This window comes from Mus caroli, unplaced genomic scaffold, assembly GCF_978045245.1.
Source record: "Mus caroli unplaced genomic scaffold, Mus_caroli_1 scaffold_10, whole genome shotgun sequence".
NCBI lineage: Eukaryota > Metazoa > Chordata > Mammalia > Rodentia > Muridae > Mus > Mus caroli.
In genome coordinates this window covers 15,272,265-15,292,957 of record NW_028227265.1, presented here as the reverse complement: position 1 = coordinate 15,292,957, position 20,693 = coordinate 15,272,265, and the positions used below count along the sequence as shown (strand labels likewise).

Sequence of the window (20,693 nt, the reverse complement as noted above, 5' to 3'; positions counted from 1 at the left end):
ATTAAAGGCCCTCATGCCCAGCCAGGTTTAGTACTTTTTAAAAGTCTTGGGAATGGGGTTGGAGAGTTTGATCAGCAGTTAAAAGCACAAAAATTGTTCTTTTGGAGGACCAGAGTTCAGTTCCCAGAATGCACATCAGGCCGCATATATGTCTATAATTCTAGCATGCATACCAACAGACATACCTATATACATAAATAAAAATAAACTTAAAATCTCGGGAACTGTGGTACAACTGTTCCCTTAGCTATAATGGGATTCTCATGAGTTCCGAGTACTCTTGTTTTTATGGAATTATTCTTTCATTAAAAAATAATATAATATACAATGAATTATATTTTTTTTACTATACTGATGTAGGGATGAATTCAGTTTTTGACTCATTCTTATATATTACTTAATTTTGCATTCAATTTCTTTGACTTTTAAGAGAAGAAAAGAAAAATAAAAAAGGAGTAGAAGACATGAATGAGGGAGGCAGATGTGGTTGGGGGTTCTGGGAGGAAAAAGGAGGGGTATGGAAGGTGGGTGTTATTGTAATCATTTACAATAGATACATTGTACTCATGTGTGACATTAGGGAAGAATATATGAATTGTAAAGCCCATCATTAAGTTGGTGTGTCAGACACTATGCCAGTCTTTCGAGAAGCCTGCCTTGCTCCCCTCTCCCCCCAGTCTCAGTTCCTGCCAGCCTCCCCGCTCAGCTCACACTCTCTCTCAGCTCTGCGTGAGGTGATGGAGCGTTCCCATTGCTAGGCAGTTCATCCCTGAAAACAGGTGCAGGTGTCAGACAGCAGCATCTACCTACACTGGGGAGCTGCCACCCTCCTGGGACTTAGTAGGTGTGTGCTTCTGGGCAGTCTGCATTGCAGCAGGACACTGGAGATATTGATACTGGGGTGGGGGTAAAGGTGGACACTCTCTTTTGGCCAGGAGTAAGGAGCTCGGCCTGGCTTTCCAAGCCCCCAACTCTCCACCCAGTCTCCTTTTCCCTTCCCAGCCTCTGAGCCTACCTACCTGAGTTTCATTCCTAGAACTCACAGGGTGGAAGGAGAGAACTGGCTCCTGAAAGTTGTCCTCTGATCTTCATACATATTCTGTGGCACACACACACACACACACACACACACACACTCACACACACACACTAGTAAGTAAAGTGTTTTTGCTTTTGGTTTTCTGTTTTCATTTTTGTTTGTTTTTTCAAGACACGGTGTTTCTCTATGTAACAGTCCTGGCTGTCCCGGAACTCACTTTGTAGACCAGGCTGCCCTGGAACTCACAGTAATCTGCCTGCCCCTACCTCCCAGGTGCTGGGATTAAAGGCATGTACCACCATGCCCGGCAAGCGTAATTAATTTTTAATTTTTTTAAATTAAGTACTTTTTTACAACTGCTTATTGCAAATTTTCTCACATGGTTTTGAAGAAGCCCACGCTACTAGACAGCAATCTTTTTTTTTTTTTTTTTTAGTGTATTCAACACTTTAAATCCGGTCAGCACCACCTTCGGACCTAACTCCGCCCTGAACACGCCCCACCTATAGGTCCCGCCCCCAGCACCTTCGAGCCTCTTTGAAGGGCCCCGCCCTCAGCCTCTCCTCCCTGAAAAGTCCCCGCCCTCATTCCTAGCTGGGGCTACTAAGCGCATGCGCGTCAGAACTATTTGCTTCCCGAAGTCTCCTGCTGCTAGTAAGAAAAGTACTGCAGGGCTGATGTCGCGACCTTGTGGACTCCCGGAGCCTGTCAGGTAAAGCTCTCCAGCTCCAGGCACCGGAGCCTGACCAAGCCGGGCTCCGATCACTGCGCAGGCCCTACCTATCCACCCTGCAGTTCAGGCTCCTCAGGGCTCCCCTCCAGCCGGAACTTTGCTCTTCTGCTCCTGGGGACAGAGTTGGGGTTTTCACCTAACAAGATTCACACACGCGCAGGCGTGTCCTCATCTCCCAAGGTCACAGCGTTTCCCTTTTGCCAATCCGAGTCACTCTTCAGGAACCCCCACAGCAGAACCTCAGAACCTCAACATGGCCAGACAGTCCTGCATCAGCCAGACAGGGTTCAAGTTCCTGGGTGGCTTCTTCCACCCATGATCGAGGTTCTTGCTCAAGGCATTGCTGCTCCCAGCCTGGCCTCAGTACTACAAGGCTGTCCTGAGAACTCAACACAGAATGGGCCAGCCCTGCTCCTATTTTGATGGTATCGTCTCGACACAATTAGACTTTTATTTTACTGCCGCCTCTGGGCAGTTCTAGGGGCTATTTAAAAGCCTTCTTCCTCTTTGGCTGGCTAATTTGTCTTTTCTGGACAGAGGCCTGTGAGTTTCAGCTGTACTGTGTGCCAGCTTTCATTGGCCCTTTCCAGGACATTTGATTGGTTTGCAGCCAGCTCTCTGTCACATGGATGGGGTGGGGGGCTGGCGGGGAGTGAGAATAAGCAAACCCCTCTAACCAAAGGCTTGTTAAGGATGCGCTAGTGATTAACACTCACAGCTGAGGGCCACCTTGTGCATGAACTGGCCACTTTACCTTCACGGCTACCCTCAAGCAAGTTACAGATGAGGACTTCTCGAGGCTCCAGGAGATGATGTCAATTCTGCCCCCCATGGGTAGCCCAGGCTGATTTCAAACTTTCCGTAGTCCTGCCGCAGCTTCTCCAAGCACTAGGAGATTGCAGGTGTGAGCTAGTTACCGCACCCGGCTCCACCCAGCTTTTGAGATGGAATGAGTTCTGGGGTACCTAAACATCTGCTTTTGCACAGTCATGCTACGGAATAGTGAGAACTAATGTTACACTTTCTACAGCCACTGTGACAAAGTCCTACCAACTGGATGACTTGAGGAATAGCAATTCGCCTCTCTTGGGTCTGAAGGACCCATAATCAGGTCTGAAGTTCATAATCAAGGTATCAGCAGGAACAAAATCAGAAGTCTCTGGGGGATGCTCCATTGCCCCTTCCAGCTTCTGGTAACTTTTGATTATCCTTGGTTTATAGCAGCAGATTTAGGGTCCCCATTCCCATCTGTCTGTCTGTCTGTCTGTCTGTCTGTCTCTCTCTCTCTCTCTCTCTCTCTCTCTCTCTCTGTGTGTGTGTGTGTGTGTGTGTATGTCTATAGCCTCTTCCTTCAAAGACACCTGTTGTTGGATTGGGAGTTCTCCCTACATTCAGGATGGTGCAATCTCAAGAGCCTTAACTACTTACATCTGCAAAGAACCCATGTCTGAAGAAAACCACATTCCCAGGCTCTATGTTGACACGAATAAGGTGGTCACTGTCACACACCATGCAAACAAGCAGCATAAAGCGTAGAGCTCATCCGAGGGACTCGGAAAGAGCCACATGAAAACAGTCCCATTTGTGGTGCTGAATCTAAACTGTGGCGGTAACTATCAGTAATGGTACAGTCCCTTGAGCTGCCACCGCGGCAATCTTGTCACTTTGGATCAAGTGCTCATCCTCAGGCTTCACCTCAAAGTCACCGAGTCAGGGTTTGGGGTAAGTGTGGAGGAGTCTGTTGGGCACAGCCTTGTAGCAGATCCTGTGGCTGCTTGGGTTTGAGAATCACATTTACAAGATAACTGGGTTTGTGAATGGTGGAAGGACCAGGCAAGCCTCAGGAGGAGTTTTTGGCACACCTACCCTGTCTTCCTATAGCAATAGTAATTTTTCCTTCAAAGCACTAGGAACAGAACCAGGGCCTCCCTTACTCAGCAAATGCTTTACTACCGAGCTACATCCCAAAAGCTCCTTTGTTTCTTATTTTGGAACATAGTCTTGAATTCAAGGCTGTCCTTGAACTTGCTGTGGAAACCAAGGATGCCTTGAACTTATCGTCCTCCTGCCTCAGCCTACAGTGAGGTCCAGTTTATTTACAGATATTAAAGCTTATTGGGGGAAATGTTTTACCATACCAACTTGGCTGTTTGGTTTGGTTTCTTGTGGTAAGATGCCACGTCATAGACAGGCCCTGAACTCACCTTGTTGTTGAGGGCAGCCATTAATTCTAGGTTCTCCCACATTTGCTTCTCACATGCAGGCATGGCATACATGCATAACCTGGCTTACACTGGAATTTTAAATTTAAGTTGCCTTTCAAAGCCAACTCCGTATGCAACGTGGGCTTGGTGTTTTTGCCTCAGTCAGTCTTGCCAACACATGCCATTTAAATACTGTGATTTCTGCCAGGTTATTGGAAAACTATAATGAAACTCAGAACTGAAATCCAAGCTACACACATACACACATGCACACATGCACACATGCACACATACACGGGTGACCCCCCCTCACACACACACACAAAGATTGGCAGGGCTAGGTGCTTGCTGCCACAGCTCTGCTTATTCAACTTTTGTTTTGTCTTCCTCTTAGAAACAATCTGATAGATGATGCCAAGGCTCGCCTGAGAAAGTTTGATGTCGGGACCAGATACTCTCACCTGTCCTCTAATAAATTCTCTGTCCTTGTACCACTGCTGGCCAGAGGAGGAAAGTTGTATTTGATGTTCACGGTCCGCTCAGACAAGGTGGGTGACAAAACACTCTTGTGACATCTCAGGGCTTTAAAAAAAAAAAAAAAACCTTCTGTGACTACGTCCTCATCTCAAGGCTGCAGTTACCACCAAGTGAACTTTCAATATCATGATGTCGGAGGGAGAGGATAATGGACGCAGGGGATGAAATGGGATTTTGTCTGTTTGTTTGGTGACTTTGAGACACTGGTTTATTTGCTCTGCAGCTCAAGTTGGCCTTGAACTTACGACAATCTACCTTTCTCTGCCTCCCAAGTGCTGACTTTAAGTTTTGATGTTCATTTGTGTGTGTGTGTGTGTGTGTGTGTGTGTGTGTGTGTGACTGTACATGATTATAGAGACCAGGGGAAGACAATGACTGGCCTTCTCTGTTACTATCTGCCTTGTTATCTTGAAACAGAGCCTCTCACTGAACTTGGAGCTTGTGGTTTTAATATAGGCATGGCTGGTATGCTGCCACAATCTCTCTCCACCGCACTTCAGAAGTGGAGGTTCAGATATGCACAGCCATGCCAACCTCATAAAATGGAGATACAAACTTGTACAATCGAACATTTTTTACTCATTGAGCCAACTTCCTCTACCCAACATAGCATTTAAAAAAAAAAAGAGGTTTTAGAAAAAAGAAGAAAAGAAATTTCTCTTATAAGAAATAGAAAACACTTTTAGACGAGGGTTTCTTCGTGTTAGTGCTAAGACAGTCTTTGGGTCCAAACCACTCTTCATTAAGGGGCCTTCTTGTGCTCTGTTGGATATTTAGGGTCGTCTTGACCTCTACCATGTCAACAGCACACACAGGCACTTCTGTGTGATGACATCGTGCCTCCAGGCAATGCCAGTAATCCTTGCAGAGCAGGGTGGAAAATCACCCCATCAAGAATGAGGAATCCACCTTAGGTCAACTAGGGCATATGTCAGTGGCCTAGCCCTGAGGCCAGCTGCCTGAGTTGCATGCAGGGATGAAGTTAGGAACCCTCTTGGTTTACAGCGATACTAGTCTATATGTCCCTGTCTCTCCCATGTTGATGCCCTTCCTTACTGTTGGAACTATTTCCCAGAGAGAGCTGAAGACATGGCCATTTCAAGGTCATCCCAAGATAGAAATAAACAGAACACAAAATGGCCTGGCTTTTCCAGAAGAAGAATTTTAAAATGTCTCCCTGACAGCATATGTAGGTAAATAAAGAAATATGTTAATTAATACCCTGATTCATACTCTTTGACATAATTTACTCTTTTTTAGTGTGCGTTGGTGGTTTTGCCTGCAGGTATGTCTGTGTGAGGGTGTCAGAAGCCCTGAGACTGGAGTCACAGGCAGGTGTGAGCTGCCATGTGGGTGCTGGGAATTGAACCCTGGCCACCAGTGCGCTCAACTGCTGAGCTGTCTCTCCAGCCCCGGGATACACTGATTTCGACAGAACTGTGGTGATTCTCTTTACGGTCGGACAAGCAAGTGATGCATGTCCGTGTAGTGATCAAAATCCAGTTTCTCAAAGGAGAGGGACGCTCAGCTGGAACCAGGGACATGGCATCTGTTCTGAGCTCTGCTCCTAAGCACAGATGAAGTGCTTATAAAGCCAATATAAGACTAAAGCCTCTGGCCAGTGGTACTGATTTGATAACAACAGTTATGGCTGATGATTACAAAGGTCATTTTTATTATTTACTTTTAATTTTTTAAATATTTATTTCTGTGTGTGTAAGCATGCTTTGCCTGAATGAATGAATGGATGAATGAATGAATGAATGAATGAATGAATATAGGTGTACCATGTGTGCTCAGTGCCCACATAGGTCGGAAGAGAGTGTGAACACACTGGAACTGGAGTCCTAGGTGGTCATGAGCCTCATCAAATTGCCCAAACTGGCCTTGAAGTAGCCCCATCATGCTCTTGAGCTTGCCATCCATCTGCCTCAACACCCCAACCAGCTTGGGTCACAGGCATGTATCACCAGGCCTACTTCTGAAAGGTTCCTTTAAAAAAAAAAAAAAACTAATGTGTTGTTGTGTTGTTGTTGTTGTTGTTGTTGTTTAATGTGTTTGTGAGGGATAGGGACATGCATGTTATGGTGCAAGTGTGGAGATCAGGGGACAACTTTGTGGAGGCTGCTCTCTTCCTCAACCTTTATGAGTCTCCCAAGGATCACAAGTAGAAACAGGAGAGCACCAAACGTGCTTTACTAGTGGAGTCATCTCACTGGTCCTGGAGCAGAGTTTTTAATGTCTTAAAACCTCGTTTTTCTCATCTCTAGAGATGGGCCTGAAGGCTATCCTGTGTGTCGTGTGCACCAGAGCCACGCTGTCTCGGTGTCTGGTCCTGGAGCCTGGGGCCTTTCATCTGGCTGAAAAGTTACAGGATTATAGTGTTCAAGGGAACATTAGGTGGATTATCCTTTTGGGTAAGGTATGTATTAGAAAAGTTAGTAATATCATGGGAAGACAGATAGACAGCATGGTAGGGGCTCTGATGCAAGATCAGATCTCTGAGGCAGAGTAGGGGAGTCCCTTCTTCTAGATCTCAGAGGAAAGGCAGTTTTAGTGATAGTCAGATGAGGTCCAAGCAGGAGATAGGAAAGGAAACTGGGTCTTACATTGCTGGGAAGGATCGCAAGACTGTAGAACAGGTATGAGAGAAGAGGTGGAGAGGCAGGTCAGTTGAGGTGTGTTCCCCTCATACAGGTAGAAGCAGGCTTCTTCATGGCCGTCTTGCACCCTGAGGCAGGCAACATCCCTGGGGAAGGGAGGATGTTTTTTTGCGCACACATATGTATATGTACATGTGTATTTCTGAATACGACCTCCTCAGTCCATAGTATGTTACTCATACATGTTTCGAGGGCTGATCACTTAGTATTGGGTAACCAGCTGATGTGTTTTTCTCTGGGGAAGACCATGTCCCCTCTTCCCACTACTCCTTAGTTGCCTACAGTTCTCTGTGTAGAGTTGAAGCCTCTTGGGCTTCCCCACCCCCCTTGGCATGTCTCTTGGAGTCATCCTTGGTCAAGTCAAGTTTAGGCCATCATGTTGGAGAGAATTTATGAATGTGTGTTAGTCATGTCAGAAGCTACACTGGGTTTTGAAGACAGTCTCTTGCTGGTCTGGGGCTCATCACGTCAGCCATGATAACATACATACACGAAATAACAACTGATGGAAGAAAATTTTAAAAAGACATGAATTTGAAAAAGAACAAGGAGGGGTTTTTATGAAGGTTAGGGGAAAGAGAAAAGGGAAGGAAGATGTGATTTAATTCTATTATAACCTTAAACTAAATAAAACCCAAACAAAAGAACCCAGTGTAGATGGCAGCTAAGGAGTGGTACCCAAAGTTGACTGTTGGCTTCCACTTGTACATGTAAATGAGTGGATCCACATAAACATACATGTACACCCAACAGACATATGCAGTTTGCCTTGAAGATATGGGCACAGGGGAAAAATTCTTGAATAGAACAGCAATGGCTTGCACTGTAAGATCGAGAATTGACAAATGGGACCTCATGAAACTGCAAAGCTTCTGCAAGGCAAAAAGACAAAAAGACTGTCAATAAGACAAAAAGATCACCAACAGATTGGGAAAGGATCTTTACCTATCCTAAATCAGATAGGGGATTAATATCCAATATATATAAAGAACTCAAGAAGGTGGACTCCAGAAAATCAAATAACCCCGTTAAAAAATGGGGCTCAGAACTGAACAAAGAATTCTCACTTGAGGAATACCGAATGGCAGAGAAGCACCTGAAAAAATGTTCAACATCCTTAATCATCAGGGAAATGCAACTCAAAACAACCCTGAGATTCCACCTCACACCAGTCAGAATGGCTAAGATCAAAAATTCAGGTGACAGCAGATGCTGGCGAGGATGTGGAGAAAGAGGAACACTCCTTCATTGTTGGTGGGATTGCAAGCTGGTACAACCACTCTGGAAATCAGTTTGGCGGTTCCTCAGAAAATTGGACATAATACTAGCAGAACATTTTCTAAGAGTAGACAGAGTTCTCAGGAATGCAAAAGGTCCTTGTTCCCTATTAATTGGAGTCGAGGTGGAAGGCCACTTGAATTGAATTGGCATGCTCTGGGTCTCTTTGAAGAGCTTCCAGAACACATTTTAAATCAGGTCTATATTTCTATCAAGCCCAGCAAGTCCTTGAGGATGCCCCTGTCACTAGCTACTGTAGTGTTGAATGTGCAAACAATAAATCACATTTGAGAGGTGATGTAATCGGAAGTGTGTGTGTGTGTGTGTGTGTGTGTTCGAAGAACAAAGGGTTTATTCTGCTCAAAATTCCCACTCATACTCATGGTGGAAAATCCACAGTAGCAGGAGTTTGAGGCAGATGAGACGTGGACTCCAAAGTTGAGAATCAAGGAACACTATCATTCATTGCTCAACTTGCTTTTTCTATTTTCCATTTTATTCAGGCCAAGATCCTCTCTCCAGAGAATAGTCCCACCCATATTAATTAAAATCACTAGGATAATCCCTCACAATTTACCCAGAGACCCATCACGCAGGGGATTAGACTATATCTAATAAACAGTGAACACTGGTGCACTTCCTGTATGCAGTACAATGCTGGGTCCTGTTTACATATCCAGTCTGTTAGTCTATGTCTTTTTATTGGGGAAGTAAGTCCCCAATAATAATAATAATAATAATAATAATAATAATAATAATAATAATAATGTTAAGAGATATTAAGGAAAAGTGATTATTGCTTCCTGTTATTTTTGTTGTTAGAGGTGGAATTATGTTTGTGTGGTTATCTTCATTTGGGTTTGTTGGAAGATTACTTTCTTGCTTTTTCTAGGGTGTAGTTTCCCTCCTTGTGTTGGTGTTTTCCATCTATTATCCTTTGTAGGGCTGGATTTCTGGAAAGATACTGTGTAAATTTGGTTTTGTCATGGAATGTCTTGGTTTCTCCATCTATGGTAATTGAGAGTTTTGCTGGGTATAGTAGCCTGGGCTGGCATTTGTGTTCTCTTAGTGTCTGTATGACATCTGCCCAGGATCTTCTGAGTTTCATAGTCTCTGGTGAGAAGTCTGGTGTAACTCTGATAGGTCTGCCTTTATATGTCACTTGACCTTTTTCCCTTACTGCTTTTAATATTCTTTCTTTGTTTAGTGCATTTGGTGTTTTGATATGTGATGGGAGGAATTTCTTTTCTGGTCCAGTCTATTTGGAGTTCTGTAGGCTTCTTATATGTTCATGGGCATCTCTTTTCTCCTATAATTTTGTTGAACATATTTGCTGGCCCTTTAAGTTGGAAATCATTGCTCTCTTCTATACCTATTATCCTTAGGTTTGGTCTTTTCATTGCATCCTGGATTTCCTGGATGTTTGGGGTTAGGAGCTTTGTGCGTTTTGCATTTTCTTTGACTGTTATGTCAATGTTTTCTATGGTATCTTCTGCACCTGAGATTCTCTCTTCTATCTTTTGTATTCTGTTGGTGATGCTTGCATCTATGACTCCTGATCTCTTTTCTAGGTTTTCTAACTCCAGGGTTGTCTCCCTTTGTACTTTTTTTATTGTTTCTGTTTCCATTTTTAGATCTTGGATGGTTTTGTTCATTTCCTTCACCTGTTTGAGTGTGTTTTCCTGTAACTCTTTAAGGGATTTTTGTGTTTCCTCTTTAAGGGCTTCTAGCTGTTTACCTGTTTTCCTGTATTTCTTTAAGGGAGTTATTTATGCCCTTCTTAATGTCCTCTATCACCATTATGAGAAGTGATTTTAGATCCAAACCTTGCTTTTCCAGTGTGATGGTTTATCCAGGACTTGTTATGGTGGGAAAATTGGGTTTTCATGATGCCAAGTAACCTTGGTTTCTGTTGCTTATGTTCTTACTCTTGCCTTCCACCATGTGCTTATCTCTAGTGCTACCTGCCTTTGCTATATCTAGCTGGAACCTGTCCTTCTTGTGATCCTGGTTGTGTCATAACTCCTCAGAGTTCAGCTATCTCTGTGATCCTGTGATTCTGTGATCCTGTGATCCTGAGATCCTGGGTGTGTCAGAGCTCCTGGGAGTCAAGCTGCCTCTGGGCCCCTGATATCCTCGTGTTACCAAGCTCCTAAGATCCTGGGATCCTATAGTCCTGGGCATGTTAGCGCACCTGGGAGTAGGTCTTCCCCTGGGTGTTGTGGGACTGGCTGCAGAGCTTGTGCCCAAGGTCTGCTCAGGGCACTAGTTCAGACGGGAAGGAACCCATGCCACTGGTCAGGCTGAGTTCCTGGGTGTTGGGTCCCGCTATTCTCAGTTACTTCTGGTGTTGGGGCAGATGTTGTGTCCTCCTCAATTCTGATCCTATGCTCCTAGGAGTGTTAGAACACCTGGGAATGGAGCCTCTGGTTGTTGTGGAACTGGCTGCAGAGTTTGCACTGAAGGTCTGCTCAGGGCACTGGCCCAGACCAGAAGGAACCTATGCCACTGGTTAGGCAGAGTTCCTGGGTGCTGGGGAGGAAGTGCGTTTTTAAGTCTTTTGTAAGACATGCTGCAGTAGACATAAAATGGTCCAGCCTTCCTCTGTCTACTTAGGTATCTGTCACTGATGAGATGTGTGAGGCCATGGCTGCTGAAGCAGATCCTGTAGAAGTGTTCATTTATAGCAGGGAGGAACTGCACATGTTTTATGTCTTCAAATGACTTGTGTGGGGCTAGGAGTGATGCACAATGGCAGAACACTTCCCTAGTATGCACAAAGCCCTGGATCAACCCTCAGCACCGCCAAATAAAATGAATGAGTGAATAAAAATAACAAGCTTGCTAAGGCAGAATAATCAGCTATAGAGAACTAAATAAAGTTCATAACAGCCTTAGTCCTCTCAAAGGACTGTAACAAAATACCTTATACTGGATGGCTTATGAACAAGAAACATTTTCTGTGCTTGTGGAGGCTAGGAAGTTCAGTATCAAGGCATCTGCGGATGAAGCACTCGGTGCTGTCTTCTCTTTCTACTTCCCAGATGATGGTTTTCCCTGGGTGCTCATGTGCAAAAGGAGCAATAAGTGTCTGTGCACTTCTTTTATAAGTGCTTTAACTCATTGATAGGGCCTTGCTCATTATGCTTTCCCATGAGCCCCAACACTGAATGGTACTGCCCTGTGACTGAGGATTTCAAAATTGGAAGAAACAGATTTTCAGACCAAAGCAGGCTTCTAGCTTTCCTTACAAAGCTCTGTCACCCCAGGTGCTAAAAATGCCAACAGGACATCTCAGTCGAATGCTGGACATCAAGAACCGACATTAGGGCATCATTACATCATCCTTCGTGGGAGCTAGGCACAACTCCACTCATGGCAGCCTCAGCTCATGTAACCGCCCTGTGGTTCTAACAGGTGCATGCTGCCATGATCTTTGCACACAGTTGGCAAGAAGCTGGCCAAAGAGTCCTGCTGAATCAGGCTCTACAATGGCATGGATAGGTGAGGTTGTAAAAGAAACTGGATTGGGCTGGCTGAAAAGAGAAGGACAAGGGATGAACCTCTCAGAGATGAGAAAAGAAGAAATGACTGGGATGCCACACATGGAGACACATGGTGCTAAAACCAGTAAGGACTGGAGTTAGGGGCATGGGTGCAGAAACAGAGAAAGAGAGCTTCCCCATTCTTCATGTGAGTCAGCAAAAATAAACGGAGATGGTGAAATATATGGTTCCAATCGTGGCTCGTTGGCCACACTGTGTTTTAGCAAATGCTCTCTCTCTCTCTCTCTCTCTCTCTCTCTCTCTCTCTCTCTCTCTCTCTCTCTCTCTCTCTCCCTCTCCCTCCCTCCCTCTCTCCCTCCCTCCCTCCCTCCCTACATATCTATCCAACTATCTATCTATCTATCTATCTATCTATCTATCTATCTATCTATCTATCTATCTATCTGTCTGTCTGTCTATCTAATAGGTGTGTCTGAGTATGGACATGCATGTGCTGTGGCCTCTTGTAAAGGAGCCAGTGGATAACTTTTGAGAGTCACTTCTCTCCTTCTACCTTATTACTGCACAGGTTCTCTCATGACTTTATCTCTTAATTACCCTGCTACAGGATCTCAAACACTGCTCTTTCGTGGGAAATAAAAAAAAAAAAAAAAAAAAAAAAAAAAAAAAAAAGAACCCGCCAACTCTCCATGGGGCTGGACTATGCTTCTGCCCTCCTGCCTGCACACCAACACTCTGGCCACGCAGGACTAAAGAACTCCCACCAGGCCATCTCTCTGGTGCCCCCTGCCCCAGTTCCTCTTGCTACCATGCACCCCAAGGTCATCTATCACATCATAATACCCAGTACCCTGGTAGAATCAAGACACTTAAAGCTTAATGAACCAATCAGATTTATGTATCAATAATATCACAATTTACAAGGAGCCAATACAATAATTTCAGAGCCAATTGATAATGATAAAAGCTTTATCCCAATATTTCTAACCCTGTGAAATCATAGCTACTTGTGGCTAGAAAAATGCCACGTGGGTACTTGTCCTCAGCTACCTTGGTTCTCCCCCTGCCCTGAGACGGTTCTCTCTCAGCTACTCTTAGCTCTGCCTCCCCTTTCCCCAACCAATCACAGACCTCCCACTGCCCTAGTGTGATTGGCTACAACACTGCTCTTTGAGCTTATACCAGATAAACTCACATTCTGTAGAAGGATTACTGATTAATAGAGCAAAGTCCAAGCTTCTAGCCAGTTCTCCTGCCTCTGCCTATTTGTAAGGATTGTGGAACTGAAGACGTATGCCATCAGATGCAGTTTTTTTTTATGTGGATTCATCAATTCAGGTCATCCGGCCTGTATGACAAACCCTTCTACCAGCTGAGCCATCCTAGTGGTCCTGTAAACGCTTAATAAATACATGGTGTGCTGATTAAGGATACAGCGTCTAGAATTGAACTGTAATTTATAACTCACTGTATGAACTTCATCAGGTAATTTAACCTCTAGGTGTCTTATCCTTTCTGGGAAAATAGAAATAGTGGTAATCTAATGTGGTTTATATGTCCGTTAATAGAAATACTTTGTGATCTGTACAAACAAAGGAATACTATCCAGCCATACAGGAATGAAGCCCTGGACAGTGATACAACATGGGAAAAACATTACAAATGAGATGCGGAGACACATGAGGTCTCATGCCATGTGTTTCCCATGAAACAAACTGGAAATCCATTCAGATAGAAAGCAGAGACCAGGTAGTAGGGAGAGAGTGTTTAATGGATGTGGTTTCCTCTTGGAATGGGAAGAGCATTCTGAAACTAGGTATTAGGTATGGTTACACACCACCACCACCACCACCACCACCACCACCACCACCACCACCACCATCATCATCAATACACCATTACGTCTGATCCCCAGCACTGCCTAAGACAGGATGCAGTGGTGCAAACCCTGATCCCTGCACTGAATAGATGGAGCAGTCAAGTCAAAGATCAAGGTCATACTTGACTACATAGCAAATGTGAGGCCAGACTGGGCTGTATGATCCCCATCTCAATTTTTCCCCAAACATAACAGCTTATAGAAAAATCCTTACAAAACATATGCCCTGAGAATGGTAAGCACCCATAAAGGATTTACCAAAATCCTCCCTTGATAACACTGTCTTTAGACTGTCCTTTCTTTTAGTTTTAATAACCCTCATTGGTGTCTGTCTGCTTCTGTGTTTATGGTGTCTTTTACAGGTGTGTAGAAGAAAAAATCAGGAATGAGAGACATCTGCAAGGTTACTACTGTAAGATGTATTTGTGTGTATGTGTGCGTGTGTGTTTGCATGTGTGTGGAAGTCGGTGGTCAACATTGGATGTCTTCCTCAATCACTACCTTATTTTTTGAGAAGTTTTTATTGACATTTTCTTCTAACAGTTTGAAAGGGTGGGGTTGAGGGTAGAAAGGACCCTTTTTACATAGCTGGTAGGAACATAAATTAGTTTAGGCAGTATTGAAGGTTTTAAAAAAAATTAAGCCATGTTTAATGATGTTCCATATGACCTAGATATTCCACTCTTTTTAACCAAAGTATTTCAAACTAACAAAGCACAGAGATATTTCCACATCAATATTCCTAGCAGCACTAGTCACAATAGATTAACTACAGAATCAATGTAGATGGCTAATGGTGGAGGAAAAATATGGGATATATATATATAGATATAGATATATAGATATAGGTATAGATATATATACACACACACACATATATATGCATACCATTTGTGAGAAAATAAATGCAACTGGACAACTGGACTCAACCATGTATTGTTTTCATTTTCTTGTAGTTCTTCCATTTTATATAGACACATAAGGTAATGTGTGTGTGTGTGTGTGTGTGTGTGTGTGTGTGTGTATGATATAAAAGGAAAACTGCTTAGGGAGACTAAGGGAATGCCAATAGGTGGGAGGAAAAAGAAAGGAGGGGATATATGAGAATTATGCATATATATATATATATACATATATATATATATAATCTTGAATAAATAATAACACTTAAAACATATCAATGAGCCAGGTGGTGGTTGCACACGCCTTTAATCCCAGCACTTGGGAGGCAGAGTCAGGCGGATTTCTGAGTTTGAGGCCAGCCTGGTCTACAAAGTGAGTTTCCAGGACAGCCAGGGCTACACAGAGAAACCCTGTCTTGAAAAACAACAAAAACAAAAAACAAAACAAAACAAAAAACAAAACAAAAAGTATATATATATATATATATATATGTATATATATATATATATATATATATCAATGAATTAAAATCAGAAAAAAAAATTATGACCTTCTAAGTTTGCCAAGCAAAATAAACTTGCATCTTTAGGTGTGTTATCCATGCAGTGTTATATTTCTTCAGGTACATATATTATTTATATAGTTAAATTATGATCCCCATCCAAGATATTCTCATAGCCTATAGGTATCTGATATAATATATTAAAAATCTTATCTAAGGGGTATGTGGTAAAATATAAAAGTGGCACACACACTACACGAATAAGTAGCAAACTTGAATTTAATATTAATATTGAGTAAAAATATTTTTATGGTCTCATGATGGAAGATTTTTTTAAACAGACATTTTCCAATATTTCTAGTAAGTTTATTGGTGTCTAAAATAATAAAGTAAGATGTGTATGTGCACACGCACAGGTGTGTATGTGTTGAATGTGCACACACATGTACCATGGCGTTCATGTGAGGTCCGAGGAGGTCTTTCAACCATCACACTTTTCTCCTTCCACTATGTTGGGTTGGGATTCAAACATATGTGTGCCCTTCCCTGCAGAGTCCATCTCAACAGCCTGGTGCTTTGGTGTTTTGTTTTGTCTTAAGGATTCAAGGAAGAGCACATCTTGGACTCTGTAGATGCTGAGTTGATACTTGTTGAGTGCCTAAATGCTTCTAAAATTGCAATCTCCCTTGGTGACTCTGTCCTTTCAATCCCCCAGCTGAAAAGGGAACCTGGACAAGTCTGCTTCCCTGGAGGAAAGAGGGACCCGGTGGACACAGATGACACAGCCACTGCTCTCCGTGAAGCCCAGGAGGAGGTGGGGCTGCATCCCCACCAAGTGGAGGTGGTCTCTCATCTGGTGCCATACATATTTGATGTAAGGACTGGCATGGGCCCTCCTCAAGCTCTCAAGGGCTTCCACGTAATTCCCAAGCACACTGGGCACAGAGCCAGGAGTACTGAGTCCTTGTGTGGACTCTGCTCTTTGTGAGCTCTGTGGCCCTTCTCACTCCATCCAGGAAGAAAGAGGGGGGCCACCTCAGTGAGTTTCAGACTGGTGCCATGGAACTCTGGGTGTACTCAGAACTGTTCCATTGATGTTCAGGTGGTGTGTACTTTTCTCCAGGACACATTGATTTTTAAGAACTCAGTTGAAAATAATGCACTATTATGCAGCATACTAAACAGTATCCCCTTGGAGGAACCCAGTGTTTTCTGTTTGATGTCATCCATTTTTGATGCACACCCTGGGATAGAGTTGACTTGTCACAGGACTCTCCTCAGCATCATTGTACATAATCCCCTGTATTGATTGTCAGGTTGCTGTGGTCCTTGGATCCGTAGTGATGTCTCACACTTGATGTTATCATGGCAGTTTTAAGATAAACTGGATGTCCTTCAGTTCCAGTACCTGGTTAAGGAATTTTAAAAGAAGATTTTACTTTTACTTATGTATATGTATCAGGGTGACTAGGCATCTAGAATGCCACAGAGGCCAAAAGAGAGTGTCAAATCCACTAAAACTAGAGTGATAGACAGTTAGGAGCCACCTGAGAAGGATGCTAGGAACCAGAACTCTGGTCCTCTATGGGAACAGCAAGTGTTATTTACTGCTGAACCACCTCTCCATCCTCTGGGCCCTTCTTGGTTAGACTAGGATAAGAGATGGGAAGAAGAACAAGACTATTTGACAAGCTGCCTAGAAACTGCCACTGTTTGCCCCTACACTCTGACGTAGCTTGGGACTTCTATATCCTGTAAGCCAAACAGCATAGGAATGCCTGGAGTTGAGAGAGCCAGCTTTCATTGGCTGTTGTGGATGGACTTTAGGGTTCTCTTGTCAATTTTAACTTGTATACCAGCATTATTTTTATCAGTATAAATGTAGTATAACTGTTTAAATGCATGTCCAGAATGATGACAGATTAGAAGTCATCTGTTTTCATGTCATGGCACCCAGGATCTCCCATGATGCCTGACACTGCTGTGATACATTGGTCACAACTAAGAAACAAGGTTAGAACATTATTATGAACTAAACCCATACCATTTTAGCTGCTTTTCCTGTTTTCTTCCCTTCTGTCCTTGACCCGATTCTACATTTCAGATTGTAGCAAGTTGACAGATACACAGAGACAGGAAGACAGAGATAGGCAGAGAGAAGAGAACATTAACGAGAGGGAAATATGGCAGCTTCTTCCTCTTTACACACATTTTCTAATGGGGTGATTTTCAATTGTCTGCGAATTTCCCAACACGTTTTTGGTAGTCGAGTTTAGACCCTTGTTGACTGATTAATCTAATGCTGTAAAAGTTCCTCAAATCAGAGTAGCCTCATTTCCACTATCCCTGGGATTGTACATGGGTGGACGGGATAAGGAAGTACACAAATCCCTCAGTTAGCTTCCTGTTGCTCTTAACGAATACCTGAGCTAAGCAACTTATAGGGTATGATGGTTAGTTTTAAATATCAAATCGCCACAACCTAGCATCATCTGGGCAGTGTCTGAACATAATTATCTAGATTGTATCAGATTGCTCTCTCTCTCTCTCTCTCTCTCTCTCTCTCTCTCTCTCTCTCTCTCTGTGTGTGTGTGTGTGTGTGTGTGTGTGTGTGTAAAAGAGAGACAGAGAGAGAGAGAGAGAGAGAGAGAGAGAGAGAGAGAGAGAGAGAGAGAGAGCAGGGCATGTCTTTGTAGTTAATGGATGCAGGAGTACAAAGCACACTGTGGGCAGCACCATCCCCTAGGCAGGTGGTCCTAGGCTCTAAGAAAGCTACCTAAGCATACACCAGCCCAAGAGCCAGTAAACAGCATCATGGTTCTTGCCTCATTTCTTTGGCTGTGAACTGAATTTCTTGCTCAGAGGTCATCCTGTGTGGAATAGCAAGCAGGCCCTCCTTTGAGTTCTTATCTTGACTTCCCTCAGTGATGGACTATGAACTAGAGTTGTGAGACAAATAACTCTTTCTGTCTCAAAGTGACTTTTGGTCAGAGTGTTTTATCACAACAGTAGAAATGAAACTAGAATATAGAAGGAAGATATACTTTAGCTCATAGATTTAGAGGTACTGATCCCATGGTTAGTTGGCCCCATTGCTTTGGAGTCTGTAGTAAAACAGTTCTGGCATACTCTATTGGAGTTCTCTTGAGACCTCTTCATCCATCGTTCTATCCTTCTGTGTATTTCTGATAGCCAGCAGCTCTCTGCTAAAACTCACCATTGGGTAGGTGGAGATAGTTTAAAGGGCATTACACACAGAGGGTCAGAAGTCCCCAGATTGACATCCTTGCCAAGCTGTCCTCCACCAGTGGTTGGGGCTGATCATGGAAGCCCAGTTCCTTGTCTCTAGCTAGAGTATTCTCCACAACACCCTGCCTGCCTTCGTCACCAAGCTGTTGCTCTCTCTCCTTAGCTTCTCACCAGTTTCTCCCAGCAGACGGCATTTTTGTAAGAAATTGCTTGCGTTTAATCCCTTGGCTCAGTATCTGCTCTAGGAAATCCCATGACCTCTGAGAGTGTGTCCTTCATCGAGACCCAGCGAGGCTAAGGGTCTTGGTGACCTGTGACCTCAGATTTACTGCCCTAAGGCCATTAAGGGTCTATGTTCCTCTTGTCTCCTCTCTATCCAAAGGTTGTCATTCACCCTGGGTATAGTTAATAGTATGGCCTGTTTCCATTCTTAGATACTCTTTGGCTGCATCTCCCCTCTCCCCAAGAGGTTCCCATAGGCCTATATAACCTCTAGACATGCATCTCACAGTGTACCTGCCTCTGGGTTTCCCAAGTCTCTTTTTGATGACTCAGGAACTTCAAACTATAGACCATACCTGTGTTCAGTCCCTGTCTCCCTTGCAGGCTTTCCAGTAGAGGTAAAGACCCTCAATCCAGTAGATACTCAGGGCCATTTGCAAGCATTTGTACTTCCTAAATAAAACATCACAATGTAAATATGTATATTATAAATATATAGTGTATGCCCCAAGTAATGTCCTGCCACTTTTCTGCTGCTATGACATCATTCCCCTGTTCACAACAAGAGGAAAGGGTATGTGACATCCATGAGAGTTTAATCTCCGTGGCTGTCAGCGAGAGGCAGCCACTGTGGAGTTTGGAGATAATGCTTCTGCCTTGCGAATGTATCTTTACTTACATGGAAGGATCCATAAAGTAGACATAGTCACACAAATCTGATTCCTAAGTCAAGTGGATCATGGTTTTAATAACATCATTTCATAGTCATTACAATCATACCAGCATTTGTGTGTGCATGTACACATGCACACACACACACACACACACACACACATACATACTTTCAGACTTCTCTGAGATGCCAGTACAGGTGAAGAATCTTTCTCACATGGGGGACATATTTGTGTCTAGATCGCCACCCCAGCCCACTTTATACTGTATAACATAGCTTTGTTCTTCCCTCTCCTAGAAGTGGCCTGAGTTTAATCTTCGAAATGGTATCACTATACTTTGTAATTTGTGAACTTTGGTTTCTGCCTTCAGAATGATGCACTGGTAACCCCCGTAGTGGGTTTTCTAGACCACAACTTCCAGGCCCAACCTAATGCTGATGAAGTGAAGGAAGTCTTCTTTGTGCCTGTGGACTTTTTCCTCCATCCCCAAGTCTACTTCCAGAAGCAAATCACACGGTCTGGCCGTGATTTCGTCATGCACTGCTTTGAGTACACAGACCCTGAGACTGGTGTGAACTACCTAATCCAGGGAATGACCTCAAAAGTGGCTGTGTTGGTGGCCTTAATTATTCTGGAACAAAGTCCTGCCTTCAAGATTGATTTTGATCTCCATGACCTGATACCATCTTGTGAAAGGACCTTCCTTCGGAGATATTCTTTAAGCAAGTTGTGAAGACCCTGAAACCCAAAAGAACGTACATGAGGTTTTTGTGTGAGCTTATGCTCAGAACAACAGTGTTTAGCAAGCGGCATCTGACAGGTGTGAATATTTTCCTACAATGTGGCTGTGAGGTCCTTGCCTGACTTCCTGTTGCTGCTTTAGAACACTAAAAGTCTTTCAAAACTGGAAAAATGCACTGGCAGGGGAGTATAATTTTACCCATTTAAAAAAATGGCACAATTTTTAGTCATATTAGGGATATCTGTCACATAGTAGGCACTTAATAAATATTTGTCAAATATATGGCTTGCAATATTCATCTTATTTTAGAGTATTTGAAATATGTTTTTAATCCATTGTTTCATCTAGCAAAAACTTCTGGCTAATGGTTCAAACCTACCCTCCTGGGATTAGGGAGTAGTTCCACCAATAAAGTGCCTGTCTTACAAGCATACAGTTCTGAGTTTGATCACCCATGTACAATGACCCAGGTGTGGTGATGTACACTTGTTATCCTAAAATTGAGAATACGGAACCAGACGTCTCTGAGGCTTTCTGTCCAGGCAATCTACCCTGCTTGGCA

General features: G+C 43.4%; 1 protein-coding gene across 3 annotated transcripts; it reads left to right on the top strand.

Moving 5' to 3' along the window:
• Nucleotides 1-1,623: 1,623 nt before the first annotated feature.
• Nucleotides 1,624-20,413, top strand: Nudt7 (nudix hydrolase 7). 3 transcript variants are annotated; one of them, XM_021170218.3, is made up of 4 exons: nt 1,624-1,751; nt 4,371-4,524; nt 15,960-16,118; nt 19,760-20,413. In XM_021170218.3, exons 1-4 carry the CDS (start codon nt 1,651-1,653, stop codon nt 20,120-20,122), a joined length of 777 nt encoding a protein of 258 aa, XP_021025877.1. In that variant the 5' UTR covers nt 1,624-1,650; the 3' UTR covers nt 20,123-20,413. The 3 variants fall into 3 exon arrangements, with proteins under 3 accessions (XP_021025877.1, XP_085699680.1, XP_085699679.1); XM_085843554.1 differs by lacking the exon at nt 19,760-20,413 and adding an exon at nt 17,155-17,771; XM_085843553.1 differs by lacking the exon at nt 1,624-1,751 and adding an exon at nt 3,092-3,494.
• The last annotated feature ends 280 nt before the right edge of the window (nt 20,414-20,693 follow it).

Bases quoted from the DNA above. Each gene is read 5' to 3' on its own strand.
- Nudt7 (XM_021170218.3), top strand. From the start codon at position 1,651: ATGCGCGTCAGAACTATTTGCTTCCCGAAGTCTCCTGCTGCTAGTAAG. The intron at 1,752-4,370 runs GTAAAGCTCTCC...TCTTCCTCTTAG, and splicing joins GGACTCCCGGAGCCTGTCAG to AAACAATCTGATAGATGATG. The intron at 16,119-19,759 runs GTAAGGACTGGC...TTCTGCCTTCAG, and splicing joins TGGTGCCATACATATTTGAT to AATGATGCACTGGTAACCCC.